Below are 15,818 nucleotides of genomic sequence, written 5' to 3' on the forward strand. Positions count from 1 at the left end.
TCTAAATTGAACTGATGGCTAGGAGGAAGGACAGATGAGATTACTCTGTAAATTCTTAGAGAGTTCCATGCATGCGCACTGCACATTTTAGCTCTTTCCCTTCCCGTTGTCCTCCTTAGCCCCTGGCCCATCCCACTGAAACCTTTCTCCTTCCCAGGCTCTCCCACCTGTGCATGCTTTGTATGAACAACTCTACACAACTCCTGTGGCTCATGCAGTCTTGGGTAGGAAGCTATTTTCTGCAGCATGGGGAACTGACTAGTGGTTACACCACTGAAGAAAGCGACATGCCCTGCCGAGAGTGACCACTAACAGCCATTATTCCCTCAAGGCAGGGTGAAGCTGCATGATCTCCTTGCACTACCCATGATGAAATACTGACTGGCTCAGTCTTGGATAGGTCTTACACAGGAAACCACAACCAAACATATTCTGATCTCCCCAGAAGTCTGACACCCAGAGTAGACGGTGACTGTCTTCCCAGAACCAGCAGCAAAGACCCTCACCCAAGAGCAAAAGACACCAAGTGTCTTCTATTCCTAGATGAGAAACCCTCCCAGTTATGGTCAGCTCCGTCCACAGCAGATAGAGGCCATTATAAAAACACACGCTCCCCCAGAAACCGGTCTAGAAATTGCCTAGATCCCTGTAAGAGAAAAAGTGGAACAAAATGCAATGTGCCTTTGGAGGTATTGTGGATTTTAAGAGATCTACATTGCTATCGACAGGAAGGGATACCTTTGAGTATTTCCTCTCTCACTCCTGCTACCAAAATAAGAGGACAGAGGCCATAAAGGCTGGACAGACTCAGGCCAGTGATTTCCTCTCTGGATCACCTCTCAAATTCTTCAGCCGGAAAGACCCCAAGCCTTCCCAGCTCAGATAGTCAGCATATTTTATACACAAGTTAGAGGAGGGTTACCTGCTCAGGGGACAGGCCACATTTGATTGCCACTTCTGTGATACAGACTTCGGTAACCAGTCCTGCCTGAGGAAAGCCAAATCCACGGAAAGCCGTGTTGGATGGAAGGTTGGTTTTGCAGACTCTGCCCCGGCAGCGTAGGTTGGGGAACTTGTACGCATTTTCCGTCTTCAGAAGCCCCATTTCAATCACCTGCAGAAACCCAGAATGGACATGAGAAAACTTTGGCCTTCTGTGAATGTCCTATCATGCAGACACCTCCCAGTGAAACCAGGCTGGAAACAGCTCCCTCTTCACATCTCAACAAGAACACCGAAATACGTGACACCCCAGGTCCATACAATTTGCTGTAATACAATTTTAAGGGATTTGAGTTCTTCTCAATTATTGCCTTTGATTTTCACACTTTTGCGCAAATCATTTTTTCAAGTTCTAGCTATTTCTAGAAGCCTTGGATATGTCTGTATCCCCTAAGCATTGGGCCTATAGACTGAGACAGTCTAGAAATTTTAAAGGCATTCTGGTATCTGCTTTAATGCTCGATACTCAACCAGAGGAAATCCTTCTACCAAATGTGGATATTTAGCAATGTCTGAACATAGTTTTGGCTGCTCAGATTGGGACCTGGCATGACAGGGATATCTACAGGTCAAGAATGCTGGTGACATCTCATAGTGCACAGGATGGCCCCATAAAGAGTTACACAGTTGGAAAATATCCAGAGAGCCAAAGCTGAGAAAGCTCAGTCCAGAGCTCACAGCTGGGTGTGGGCAGCATGGAGAAGAAGCAGAGACACAATTTGGCCATGGTCTCCTCTCCACTTGTGGTTTGCAGTAACTCTATGCTACTGTGCAGTGAGTCTCCGTACTTTCCTTAAGTGTTACATAGAGTAAAGGTTCCTGAGTGGAGTCATTTCCTGTCACACTCTTTGGACAATGAAAACCTCCTTTAATATGCTTACCCATAACGACTCATCCAGGGAGCTCCCTCCGTTGCAATAATGCTCCATGTCCAGGGCCACGATTCGGCCATCCTTCATGAATCCCACCTGTGGGCAGAGGGCAGCGAAATGCCTGTTGATACTGGCTCATGAGATCGAGTCTACAGAAAGTCTGCTTAGCCATGCTTTGGAAAGCTTTACAGAGTCAGACTGGACGTCTGTTTCTTTGATGTGGAGCTGGCTTAGTGACCCTGGGAAAACACTGTGTGGCAGTTAATCATCAGTTTAACAGATCTAGAATCGCCTCTGGACATCCCTGGTGGGATCATCTTGATTGTGTTAACTGAAGTGGGAAGAGCAACCCTGACGGTGGGTGGCACCATCCCCTTGACTTAGGTCCTAGCAGCTTCAGAGAAGACCAGGAGCTGAGCACAGCTCTAACACTTCCCTTCCTCTGGTATGCGCTGTAGTGTGAACACCCTTCACGCTCTGCTCCTGCCCTCTCCACACCCTCGCCATGATAGGCAGTTCCCCTCCTTCCAACTGCGCTGCAGTGTGAACACCCTTCACGCTCTGCTCCTGCCCTCTCCGCACCCTCGCCATGATGGGCACTTCCCTCCAACTAGAAAGTGAAATAAATCCTTACTCCTTTAAGATGTTTGGAGGGTGTGTTGTCACAGCCACGGGAAACACAGAGAGTACACGGGGAACCTCTCTTCCTAGCTTTGAAATGGAAATAAATCAGGGATATGCAGAGGTAGGGAAAGATGATCAACACAGGAGTTCTTTAGACAGAGCATCCGTGTTACCATGTAAATACCAATCTCATTCCCAGTCCTCACACTGCTCTCCACCACTGACCATCACTGCCATAGTCATGGCCTCTGGAACTATGGCCCACTTCTTTTAGTGAAGGTGCATTTAGGTGAAGGGCATTTCTGTTTCCATGTCCAGTTTTCCTTTCTCCCCCAAACTTACACAAGCCAGATCACCAGTTTCCTGCCAGAATGCTCACTGCTTTCTGATTTTTTTTTCTTTTAGAAATCTCTAGGCTGGGGGCTGGAGAGATGGCTCAGTGGTTAAGAGCATTGCCTGCTCTTCCAAAGGTCCTGAGTTCAATTCCCAGCAACCACATGGTGGCTCACAACCATCTGTAATGAGATCTGGTCCTCTCTTCTGGCCTTCACACAGAAAGAATATTGCATACATAATAAATAAATAAATATTTAAAAAAGAAATCTCTAGGCTGTGTTCTGTGGCCTTCTTTGTCACGTGGTGCTAAGGTTTTCAACAAACACTGTTTTATTGTACACAGTATACTCGGGAGCTCATCTGGTCCATATTCTACAACCATGTCTCCACGCTACCTCTTCCTGCCTGCATTCATCCTGCCTCTTGAGCCACATCCTGCTCCATCCTCTCACTCTCAGACCATCCTGCCTGCAGCAGTATCACGAGCCTCCTGTGAGGACTCAAACCAGTTACGGCTGTAACTCATCAACCATCAACTCAGTCTCACTGTTCTGTGTGAGGTCAAGTTTAAAGTTGTTATTCTGAGGCTCTGAGGCTCCCCCAGTCTGGTATCTGGGCACTCCATTTCCTAGCCAGGGAGTGGCAAAGTCAGTCTCAAAGACAGAAGCTAAGTCCCCCACTTACAGGGCTGGGCCTGATGTATCGCCTCATTCGTGTGCCTTTGCCCACTGCCTTGTGTATACCGCTCCATGGGGGACTCAGAGACCCTGTAGAGAGTTGCAATAGAGTCCTTGGGGATGATGACAACATCGTGACTACACGTGCACCATGGCAGTCAGTAAGTACAGGTGGCCACTGTGCACTCGAAATATTGCTAATGCCACTATAGAACATAATCTTAGTTTAATCGTATTTTGTTAATTTAAATAGTTACGCACAGCTCATGGTCACAGCGTTAGAGAGTGCAGTCTAAGGGATAAAGTTGTCATTAGAGAAACAGGTCCCTGAATGACTAGAGCAAGGCCTCCCTCCCCAAATCTATGCTTGCTACAAAGCTGTTACCTACATGAGAAATGACATAATAAAGGCTTAAGATCCTGACAGATTTTGGTTATTTGTTAAAGCTATCAGACAACTTGAAAATGTAAAATGGTCTTTTAAAAGGCAAAAGATAATGAATTTCTATGATAAAACCTTTTCTAGGAATTTCTGGGTCATGGTTTTTCAAGATATGTTTTATATATTAAAAATGAGGAACAATTTGCAAATAATTGTAATTTCATATAGCACTATTGTTATAGGAATTATTCTATTTTTTCCTTTTCTGTGAAAAGAATGGTTATCAGATCTCCATTCATGGACATACACAGTCAGAGGTTTTCCTATTATTCACTCTGCAGTGCACAATTCTAGCTGGTTCTCTCTCTCTCTCTTTCTCTCTCTCTCTCTGACACCTCTGAGCAAAGCAGGAAATCTCATTTAACTAGATGGTAATTCAACTGGAGCACATAAGTAGAAAAACAGATGATCATTCTGTCCTGGTTTTTATGTCACCTTGACACAAGCTAGAGTCACCTGAGAGGAGGGAACAGCAATTGATTGGGCTGTAGTCAAGGATGTAGGACATTTTCTTAATTAGTGATTGATGGGGGAGGCCCCCGCTCATTGGGGTGATGCCAACATGAGCTGGTGGTCCTGGGTGCTATAGGAAAGCAGGTAGAGCGAGTGACGGGAAACAAACAATTCCTTCATGGCCTCTGCATCAGCTCCTGCATCCAGGATTCTGCCTCGATTGAGTTTCTGCCCTAAATGCTTTCAATGATGAACTGTAATATTCAACTGTGGGTAAAATTAACCCTTTCCTCCCTGAAGTGCTGGGTCATGGCATTTCATCACAGCTGTAGACACCCTGAAGAGGACACATCTGTTGATGCGTGTTTTCTCCCTGGCAGAGCAGACAGACACTGACATCTGCTTGTATAGAATATTCTATCTGCAGCACAACTCTTTTCCCGGCTCCTTCTCCTGCTCACTTTATACTTTCCAAGGTAAGGGTGGCGGCCTCCAGTTATTAACATGTCTTCTCCTCTTTCCAGAATGCAGCGGACTGCGCGACCATGTCTGCCACAGAAAATAAAGAAGCGTGAAACAAGCGAGCAAGTGAGCTAGCGAGTTTTCCTCAATGATAGTATGCCTTCTAGGTGTGTTGGCTCCAAAGACAATTTCCTGCTGTGGGAAATCATCCAGCCAATGTCCTTTGGGATGCTACCCCACTTTGGGCATGGTTTCGTGTGCTATTTATGCAGATGTAGGGGCATGCATGCCTCTTGGCTGCTGGATTCAGTTCCAGTTCCCGGAGTACACAGAGAACTACAGATCTCTACTCTTTCTGTGTGATTATTCCCACATAAATAAATATCCATTTGGGGCTATTGTGGAACTCTTTTGTATGCTAACAATTTCCTATGGTGAGGTTTTGAGAGAGACAAATAAATGTAAGCTTAACCCAGAAAATATCTATTTAATTCAAGAGAGAGAAAGAAAGACAAACACACTGAAGTAAGGGGAGGAAAGAGGGAGGTTGATTGACTTGGGGAGACTAACTAGTTACAGAGCTGATCAATAAGCATACAGATCAGACTCTCAATACTCAAAGCAAGGGACTTCATCCACTCAGGACCTGTTCCTGTTGACTTTCCAAGTACAATAATATTTATTTGTTTGTTTATTATTTATTTTGGCTTTATTAGACAGGGTTTCTCTGTGTAGACTAGTTTGTCCTGGAACTCATTCTGTAGACCAGGCTGGCCTTGAACTCAGAGATCCTTCTTCCTCTCTGTAATATTTTCACACTGGTTTCCATCATATTTTTCAGTAATTGATACTCCTTTTGGTTCTTAAATAAGGCAAAGACGTTTCCTAACCTGGTATCTGGTAATGAGTTTCTCCACTTACTTGCTGGCGGCAAAGGCAGTGATGACGGCCAAGACGCTGGTTTTGTCCACTTTTCCTCCAAACGCCCCACCAACACGCCTTACATGGCACATGACCTTGTTGACTGAGAGCTTCAAGGTAGAGGCAACTACATCCTGGGGACAGTAACAGTTTTCATTAGTCCCATCTTCAGCAAAATGTACGGCCATCACTGTTATACCCACAGACTTAACAGGAAGTCTTTCCCCAAGTGCCCGGGCCATTACACAGATGGATTTCATAATATTGAGCACAATACACAAACCATGAGGTTTATGTAGTTATCATCAATAACAGAAGGAAAATGTCCAATAACCTTACATCACCCACACCCTGGCTCACAGTTAGCTTATTTGGCAATGACATTGCCAAAACCACTGTTAATATTAACTAGTTCTTTCTATAGCAGTGAAATAGTCCTGTGTCTACTAGACCAGAGTATCTTTCCCCCTAATCCCTCAGGGAGCTTTTCTGAATCAGTTGGATTCTGTGGTCTTCTAAGCTTCTCTATTTGCCCGTCTCTACCTTTCCTGTCCTTACTGGGAAACTGAGAATACTGCCCAGCTGGACTTCCCAGGATGTCTTGAACATCCTAATACTTATAGACCATTTTGTCTAAACAACTGGTTTTTATTGAGGGGGAGCCCAAGATTAATGGCCCACTGTCACTCAGGAAGTGGAGCAGGAGAGCTGTGGACAGCAGTGATCTGGTCCCTCTACCTGCCCAGTGCCCTGTTCACCCCCACGCTCCTCCTCCCCTGGCTCCTTGGTGCCTCCTCATGGCTTCCAGGTCCCTTTGCTTTGCCCCCTAACTTATACCTAGATGCTTAGACCAGTGAGGCCGACCAAAGCATCCAGTGCTTTCAGAAGAGACCCGTGGTTGAATGGCTGAGTGGTGTTTGAACCGCGGAACTGCCAGAGATAGCCTCACTTCCGCCATCTAAAAAGTCTCACTCCCATTACAGAGGCAAATTAAGGCTTCTTCTTTGTAGGATTTCTGGGTGATTCTGACCCTCGCCACACACTCCTTTCTCTCAGTTCCTCCACTCAGGTTATTTTTGACTTAGCCACTTATTTTGTTTAGTGCCTTGCCCCGTTTTTTTCCAACACTGTCTCCTAACTGCTTCTTGTAAATCTGGTCCTATCACTTGACAGGACAGGCCTTTCTCGTTTTCCCTGTTTCTCAACAGCCAAGAGGACATCAAAAGATGCCTGCTGTTGCTGATTTTAAAGCTATGGATCCACAGACAAAGTCTTCTCTCTACTTTAATAAAAACCCTCTTCTATGTTCGGAAGCTATATGGCTGTTTATATCCAATTTAGTATGGTTATTCGTACTTAATATGTTGTTCTGCCTGTAATTGTTCTCAGTACATTTTGCTGGCAGAAAGCACTTAGCCGCGCCCCCCTCCTTAGGACCCTGTGTTACCTGTATGTACTTGGGAAACTGTGTGGACACGTAGACGTCAATCTCTCCATCCTCTCCCTTGGGAACAACAAGCATGCTCTGGGTTTCCATATAGAAATGTTCCTGGCCTCCTATATGTATTTCACCTGTTACAGGAAATACTTAGACATCAGAAGCTGGCAGAAAAGCAGGCAATCTCTCCCACCCACTCCCACGGTCTCCAGACACAGAAACTCCACTGAGTGAGCTCTAGACAGAAAAGCCTCACCACGAAGGTGACGAATCCCGATGTTCAGCTTCCAGAGTGAAAGCAGAGCTATAGGGGGGATCTTGGGCCTGTCTAAGGAAAGACCTCTGGGTCTCTAGAGTCAAAATTCTGTGACAGGAGACTTCTAGGTCCAAGATAAGAAGAATATTGTGCTCCTCCCCATTCCTCCTCCTAAATATATCTAGTCCCCTCAACCCTACATGAAAGCTAACCTAAGAAGTATGACAGTTAATTGTCCAAAATCGAGTCACCGGGTCAAACACAACAGAAATGGCAGCAGGAGGCCAAAGGAGAGAACACGGCCTGTGTGTCTGCATTCCAGAACTATCTCCCAAGCCCAACCCAAAGTGAAGAGGACCTAATGTAATATTACACATAATTGTTATCTACCAAATATTGACACACGCCAGTCAGAGTGTGCCCCTGTTCTGGCGGCGATGCTGCCAACGTCACTGGGCTTCTGTAAACGGAACTTGGATACTCTTTTCTCCACCAACAAACCTGACCTTTCCCTTTGTTCTCTAGATAATAGGGTAGCCCTTCTCTGCATACATCTCCCATACTGAAATCTCTATTTTTTGTATATTATCCCCCAAATAAATCCATTCAAGATTTTATTTCTCTTCTTTTCTCTCTCTCTCTTTTTATCTCTCTCTCTCATTACAAACTGACAGAAGTCCCTAAAGCTAGAGAGACAAAGCAGCGTGAGTAGGGACTTCAGGATACAATAAAGGACCCCAACAGCAGTTGGCTCTCAGAGTTTCTGCTATCCTGCACCTCTTGTGTGCCAGTACTGGCTCTAGAGAAGCCAGAAATCCCAAAACACCCACAGGCGAAGTACAAACCTCACTCCCACTACAGAGGTAAATGAAAACTTCTTTGCAGGATTTCTGGGTGATTCTGACCCTCGGCCCACTCTCCTTTCTCTCAGTTCCTCCACTCAGGTTATTTTCGACTTAGCGGGTTTAGTGCCTTGCCACGTCTTTTCCAATACTGTCTCCTAACTGCTTCTTGTAAAACGGGTCCGATCACTTGACAGGGCAGGTGTTTCTCCTTTTCCCTCTGTTTCTCAACAGCCAAGAGGACATCAAAAGATGCCCGCTTGGTTACATAACTAATTTTGGAGCTATGGAAAAACAAACAGCCTCATGAACACCAAAGGACCCTAAGGAGAGAAAACTCAGAAGCAGAATCCCTTTACCCAGGAAGCAGTCGATACCAACAGATGCCACAGAAGGACCTGGAGCCCCAGCTCCATCTGCAGAGGTCAAGAGGGGAGCCAGAGTCCCACCCATGTCAGGGTGTTATGAGTACTCCCCAACTCCTTGCTGGGCCACGTCAATGATTCCAACAAGAAAGACATGGTAGTAATGACTTTAATCCCAGCACTTGGGAGACAGAGGCAGACAGATCTCTGTGAGTTCAAGTCCAGCCTCGTCTGCCTAGTGAGTTCCATGACAGACAGGGAAAAAAAAAAAACATGCCATGAAAAACTCAAATAATAATAATAATAATAATAGCATCAACAACAATAATAAAAAAATACGCCAATCTGAAAAAATATAATAATTAGACTATAAAAAATGGAGTCTCATAAACCATGTGGCCAAGAACAGGGCATCGGGTGCTTGTGTCATTGAAATCAAGTATTTGAGAATTGTCCAAACTTGGCAGATAATAGAAACCCACAGATTTAAGATGCTGAGTGACCCCTAAGCTGGATAAATCCAAAGCAATCCTCGGCATGACACAGCATGGTTTAATTTCAGAAAAAAAAAACTAAAGATTAAACTAAGCCAGGGAAAAGGTCGGTGCCTGCTCTGTGAGAAGAAAGCACTTCGGAGAACACTGTTATTCCTCCTCGGTAACCATGGTGACAGAGGAACTGGAACAAAACTTTCGACTGTAGTCAACCCAGAATTCTGTATTTGAGGAAAATATCCTCCAACAACGAGGGGGAAGTCACAGTAACAGAGCAGGCTGGCGATGGACAAGAAGACGCCCTGCTTCTGGGTCCCTCATGTGGCTTGTGGGTGCCACTGGAGACACAGGGAAAGGTGGTTTGAATGGGGACTTGCTCCCTGGGAGCAGCACCCCTGAAGCTGTGGGATGGTTTCTAGGAGGCAAGGCAAGACCTAAACTAGACATGACTAGAAAGTTTCCCTGCGGCTCCCTGCTAAAGCAAGCTTTACCTTCAAGAATTTGATCAGCCATTTTGAAGGCTTCATCAACATCCCCGCACTCCAGCTTCCTTTCCGGCCCAAAGAAGGACTTGTGCCGTATGGCTTCCTGGAACGGAAATGGGGAGAAAAGCGAGGCTTCCTGGGTTAGAAAGCCTGGGAGTCCAAGCCCCGTGGAAAAAGATCGGGTCTGGGTCGCGTTCCTCTTCTGGAAGGAATCCTGGCGTTCCCCCACTGGCCCTGGGACGCTAAGCTGAAAGCCAAGCTTCAGAGATTCTTTAGGAAGCGAATGGAAACGTGACCAGTGAGTCCAAGGACGCAGCCTGCTCAGAAACACCAAATACCTAGGGGACCCAGTGGAGAACGATTGTGATCCAGGCAGACGCAGACCGAGACAGAGCTATCCATCCCTGGTCATTGCCCCCACTTCCTAGTGTTTGCCCGGCCTCTCTGTGCATCATCCGTGGCAGGCGCACATACAGCCTTCGGTGACATGAGACACATAAAGGGCTCCATGGCGTAAACACCTATAAATGCTGGCTAAACCACCAATGACTGGAGTCACTGGCTCTGTCTGCTAGAGTCACGCTCGTCCTGGAGAGCCATGAGCTTTTCCTCTGCGCAGGGCAGTGGGGCACCAGGGGCCATCAGCCCCTGACTGACGGCTCATGTAAGGCTTGCCAAGGTACCACAGCCCTGGAACGGACCAACGGCTGACCACTCACACCGGCGCTCTGGCCCTTGATCTGCCTCCATCAGCTTGACCTCATACCTCAATCGTCAGGATCGGCGGTTCCAGGTCTTGGTAGACGACCTTCACTCGCTTCGCTGCTCTTCTGGCCTGGGTCTCAGACTCAGCGATCACGGCGCAGACCAGATGGCCCACGCAATGCACCTGAGACACAGAAAGGAGGCACATGCAGTTGGGCTCCTCCCATTGGCTGTGGTCCTCGCTCCCACTCTTAGAGAGGCAAAACTCTGCTTGTGTGGGGTAGACTGTGGGGCAGACAGGTCCTGTGTGCAGCCTGGCACTGGCTTGTTAACATGGAAAGGCCATGAGTCACATGGCCTCTAACGGTGTGCACAGGCCTGCCTTGGGGAGCTTCACACTTGACTACAGACTAGTTAGGGCCTAGCTGTCTTTAAGGGAGAGCCAGAGGCGGGGCTGTTTGAAATTAGGAAGTTCTTTTGGGTAGACAGAGGACTGAGACATCTCAGCTATGCAGAGAATCTCCATCCCGTCTTTGCTGCATTGCAGTAGCCTGAGATCCCGTGGCCAAAGTGAATCATTTGACACCTTCACCTGGCCTGTGTTAGAACAGCTCCCCTCGGCTTCACCCCATCTGGGAAGCAGTACATGAAACAGACACATAAATAAAGCGTGAGCTCTCACTTCAGGAATTACGGTAGGCAGGGGGTTATCTACAACATGTAAATGAACTTATCACAAGGAGAGGGGGCTGAGCCCATTAGGTCTTCCCTGGAGGGGAAGTGGTGTAAGGACAGGGTCTGCTTGTCTTTGCTGAGTTCATTATAAAATGCCATGGGATATGGAACAGTGTGGATGAATGAACCGTGGATTCCTTCCTCTAGAATCTGAATTCGTTATACATACAAATTCCAGTTCTCACTCCCTCCCCTTCTCTCTTCCCCTCCACATATCCAGCAACCCCCATCCACTCCTCAGAGAGGGTAAGGCACACTGCTTTGGGGACTGCCCAATGCCCTCCTTACTATACCTAAGCTGAGCAAGGTATCCATCCAAAGAGAACAGGTTCCCAAAAAGCCAGTACAAGCAGTAGGGATAAATCCTGGTGCCACTGCCAGTGGCCCCTCAGTGTGCCCCAGCCATGCAACTGTCAACCACATTCAGAGGGATTAGTTTGGTGTTGGTGAGCTCCCATTAGCTCAGGTAAACTGTTTTAGTGGGTCAACCCATCATGGTTTGACCTCTTTGCTCATATTCTCACTCCTCCCACCACAAATTAGACACTATCTCTATGAAAACATGAGGTACCACTGACTGGGAAAATTGTTCAAACAGAAAGCAAAAAGGCAATACCTCATCTGTGGCCAGGAATGTCACTGTGTCAAAGGTGTTTGCATCCTGAAGATGATCTGCAGTAATGATGTCCACCACGCCTGGCAGGCTGAGCGCCTCTGACAGGTCCATGGACCTTGGGAAACAGAGCAGACAGCTCCTCAGAGCAGACACGAGGGCCAGAGACACGGAGAATGTGGCAGTTGGGAAATGAGGATCGTAGGAGAGGTAACTATTCTGACAGTTCTCTGCCAGACACAGGACGAAGTTGGGGCACAGTCAAGTGACTGTGTGCAGGATGTTCGTGCAGAATCCGACATTTCAAGCCCATGTCCTCTCTAGTTTGGAGGTCACTGAGCCTCCGTTCACCCCTTCCATTCCACTACTTTCCATTAACAGAGCGGAGTCAGACATGGAGGAGAATCTCCCCAGCTGCGGGGTGAGGACACTTACACAATCTTAGCGTGTGCTCTGGAACTGGTTACCAAAGTCAGGAAAAGCTCCCGATCTACTGTAGGCATGTCGTCACAGAAGATGGCCTCGCCGGTGGCATGCTTAATCCCGGAGAGGTGCATGATGGGACGCCCAATCGGGTCTTGAGGAATCTGCTTTGGGTCCACGCTCTGTGGAATAGAGGACCGACATCTAGCTTTAGGTTTCCATAGAGACTGCAGGGATGATCACAGAGTGTGTCCCCCATGAGAGAGTAGCGGTGCACATGTATGCTGATGCCAGAATACTCCTGAGTGTGAAAACTGCCATTGCCTTCACTATTCCAGACAGCCTATCAGAACACTTTAATAGTCAGACTGGAACGTGGAAGTGTGACACATTTTCACTTTCTTAGATTTTGAAACGCAGATCCCAGGTATCGCTGACGGAAACGCCACTGCTCTCAGTACCCTGGGATTCAGGCTGGAGCGGGGATATGAAGCGGGCCCCAACATCCACCGGCTCCACCTATCCAACTCACTGCCCTGCTCCCTGACAGCGCCCCCTCCCTCTCCTCAGAGACCTGAGCTGGGGAGGAAAACACAAACAGATGATACAGCATCACCAGGTACGCCTGCTCAAATGCTGCAGAGGGAGAAATTGGTTTCTCTGAAAAAAATTGCCCCCCAAAGTACAGAAAAATCATATTATATAGGCTCTCAGCTTCCACACTATTTGAGTGAAAAATTACCCACATCTCTTTTTTGTTTTTATAAAATACTCTCAGAGATTTTCTGTTTCCATCCTGAGGAACAGAATTCTAGGTAATTTATAGGCTTGGACACTGAGCCAACGTGTTCCCAGGGATCTAAAAGGCTCCTGGAGTTTTCTATTATTAATGCTAACACCTTTTACTGTAAATAATAGAACATTTCACAACCGTGAAGAAAATCTTCTCAAACTTTACTGTGTTCGGTGTTCCAAAAGACTGAGGAAAATTTCAAGGCCGTGACAGCCAGATGTGAACGCTGATTTATCAAAGTAGCAGCCAGCTGGAGTGGACCCCGGGCGAGCACACTTGGCTACCTCCTTCTGCTTGTTACATGACTAGAGACAGTGGGCGAAGGTGGCTAGCCCCCAGTCAGGTGATCTCCTGGAGTCACCATGGGCGGTCTGATTGCAGAATGTCTCCCAAAGGCTTGGTTCTACTGGGACGGGGTGGAGTGGGAGGTGTTAGGCCATTGGGGGAGCGTATCCTGTTTCTTTCTTACTTGCTGGTATGAGGGTCACAGTTGGCTCTGCCATGCGTCCCTCACCCTGCCATCTACTCCTCACGGCAGAGCTTTAAAGCAGGGGTCCACTCATCAAGGACCCTGATGGCCAACAACCCTCCTCTGTCACTGATGACCTGTGTCTGTGAGGGTCTGAAAGCAAACTTCCAAAGCAAGAACGTGATTGGGAGAAGTGTTTGTTGTGAGAGCTGAAATAACTCTAGAAACTTGGATATTCATGTGTGTGTGTGTGAGTGTGTGTGTGTGTGTGTGAGAGAGAGAGAGAGAGTGTGTGTGGGTGTGTCTGTGTGTGTGTGTGTGAGAGAGAGAGAGAGAATGAGTGTGTGTGTGTGTGTGTGTGTGTGTGTGAGAGAGAGAGAGAGAGAGAGAGAGAGAGAGAGAGACTGAGACCACAAAATTTATCTATGTGGGAGACACAGAACACTCCAAACATCAATTCAGAACACTGCTGTAAAAACCCATTGTTATGAGCTGGGGGACTTCCATGCTCATTACACCCATTTAATATCAACCGCTCAGGAGACTCAGTTTTCTCTGATCACCTGAACAACCATCACTGACTTTGGTTCCTCCCCGAGATGCCATCCATACCAAAGTGCTATCTCTTCATAAGTCACAGACCGTGAGCATGTTCTTCACAGAACACTAGGGAAAAGGCAGCTGTTCTTAACTTTCAAAATGTTCACTTCCAAAGCAGTTTGGCATATTTAAATTTTTTGAACATATTGAACTGCAAACCTCCAGGGACCCTCAGCAAATTTAGTGTTCACTGTGGTGTGATTTGAATTTTTATAAAGAAATCTGTCAACAGGTTGGGTGTACTGAGGTTTTAAAATTGCTTCCCATTCCTTGCTTAACAAACTCTAGGTCCAGTTTCCTGACAATTATTTCAAGAAAGCACACATAAATCTTATCCAGTTGTATTTTTATGATGTTATGACAGGAACTTCCATTTGAGAGCTATGAGAAAGCCAGCCCTATGGCACACAGCTTTAATCCCAGCACTCGGGAGACAGAGGCAAGTGAATCTCTGAGTTTGAGGCCAGCCTGGTCTACAGAGTGAGTTCCAGGACAGCCAGGGCTACCCAGAGAAACTGTGTCTGGAAAAACAAGCAAACAAAAAAACAAACAACAAACAACCCAAGCTACTGGAGTCCTATACTTTCAGGAAACCATGTCTGGAAAAACAAACCAAAACAACCAAAGCTACAGGGTCGCACACTCTCATAGTGTAGCCTGCAGCAGGAAACCTGGGGAATTGCTCACAGTGCTCTGATTGATTTCACAATAATATGAACCTGTGGAAACCCACGTGGACTGGAAGGACTCCGGAAGAAAGTAGAACAGTACAGGAGAAAAACAAACTAGCAGCTGTTGCAACATCTTGTGTTGTGGTTCCATGGCCCCTGGGGACAGGGGTGTGTTCTTGTCCTCTGAAATGTACCAAAACATTTCACCGGCCAACTCAGAACTAGGCTTTGATGAATAGCTACAAAGCCAGGGTAGGAAGCCAGGAGCAATGGGCCAACTTGTTTATGTCCATGGCCTGAAGCCATAGTATTAAAAAAAAAAAGGGAGGGGGCTTTAAGATAAAACCAGGCATATTTCTTTAACATTTCCTAGTTTTTAGTTTGTTTTGTTTTGTTTTGTTGTTTGGGTTTTTTTTGGGGGGGGGGTTGGTTTTTTAGCGTGATTTTTTAATTGATTTGGGCTACTTTTCTTTTTCCCTTTTTGAGGTACTAGGTATCAAAATCAAGGCCCTGTCCATACTCCACCACCGAACCACACGCCCAACCTAGTTAGGAAGTTTTGATAAATACTGAAGAAGGCAACGTGTCTCCAACAGGCAAAGGCTCTGCAGTCCCCTCTTTGATTTGCTTATTTGGTTGTTTTGTTCTTTGAGTCAGGGTTTCTCTGTGTAGCCCTAGCTACACTGGACCTCATTCCTGTAGACCAGGCTGGACTTGAACTCACAGAGATCCTCCGGCCTCTATCTCTTGAGTGCTGGGATTAAAGTCATGTGCCCTCAACGCCCTTCTTGTATTTGAAATTAAACACACACATACATGTACACACACTAACACAGACACACACACGCACACACACTAACACACGCAAGCACGTGTACACACACGCACGTGTGCACAAACACTAACACACACGCTAACACCCACACTCGAGAGCACACACACACATGCATGCACACGTACACACGCACTAACCTGGTGGGTCAATGTTCTCCAGTGAGGAGCTGAATGAAGATCTTCTAATGCACTCTCATGCCTGACTTCCAGGCTAGGATAGTGAGCAGGGTCCTGCAGACAGAGGAAAAGAACAGTGGGAATTTAAATCGACCAGAATGTTCTAGGGGAGAACGCTGGTGCAGCTCC

At 46.7% G+C, this 15,818-nt stretch overlaps 1 protein-coding gene across 1 annotated transcript in view; it reads right to left on the bottom strand.

Annotated features, from left to right (window-relative positions):
* Positions 1 to 15,818, bottom strand: part of LOC121458936 (aldehyde oxidase 1) — a 50,913-nt gene that overhangs the window by 13,484 nt on the left and 21,611 nt on the right. Inside the window, exons 16-25 of the mRNA XM_041668364.1 lie at positions 15,651 to 15,743; positions 12,158 to 12,327; positions 11,726 to 11,840; positions 10,436 to 10,558; positions 9,676 to 9,772; positions 7,237 to 7,361; positions 5,790 to 5,923; positions 4,868 to 4,955; positions 1,884 to 1,970; positions 923 to 1,114 (exon numbers count right to left, since the gene is read on the bottom strand). Coding sequence (XP_041524298.1) covers positions 923 to 1,114; positions 1,884 to 1,970; positions 4,868 to 4,955; positions 5,790 to 5,923; positions 7,237 to 7,361; positions 9,676 to 9,772; positions 10,436 to 10,558; positions 11,726 to 11,840; positions 12,158 to 12,327; positions 15,651 to 15,743 — 1,224 coding nt within the window. The remainder of the gene's footprint in view (positions 1 to 922; positions 1,115 to 1,883; positions 1,971 to 4,867; positions 4,956 to 5,789; positions 5,924 to 7,236; positions 7,362 to 9,675; positions 9,773 to 10,435; positions 10,559 to 11,725; positions 11,841 to 12,157; positions 12,328 to 15,650; positions 15,744 to 15,818) is intronic.

The sequence above is a fragment of the Microtus oregoni genome, unplaced genomic scaffold, assembly GCF_018167655.1.
Source record: "Microtus oregoni isolate MIOR12 unplaced genomic scaffold, Mior012 000018F_ref0000195, whole genome shotgun sequence".
Lineage (NCBI taxonomy): Eukaryota > Metazoa > Chordata > Mammalia > Rodentia > Cricetidae > Microtus > Microtus oregoni.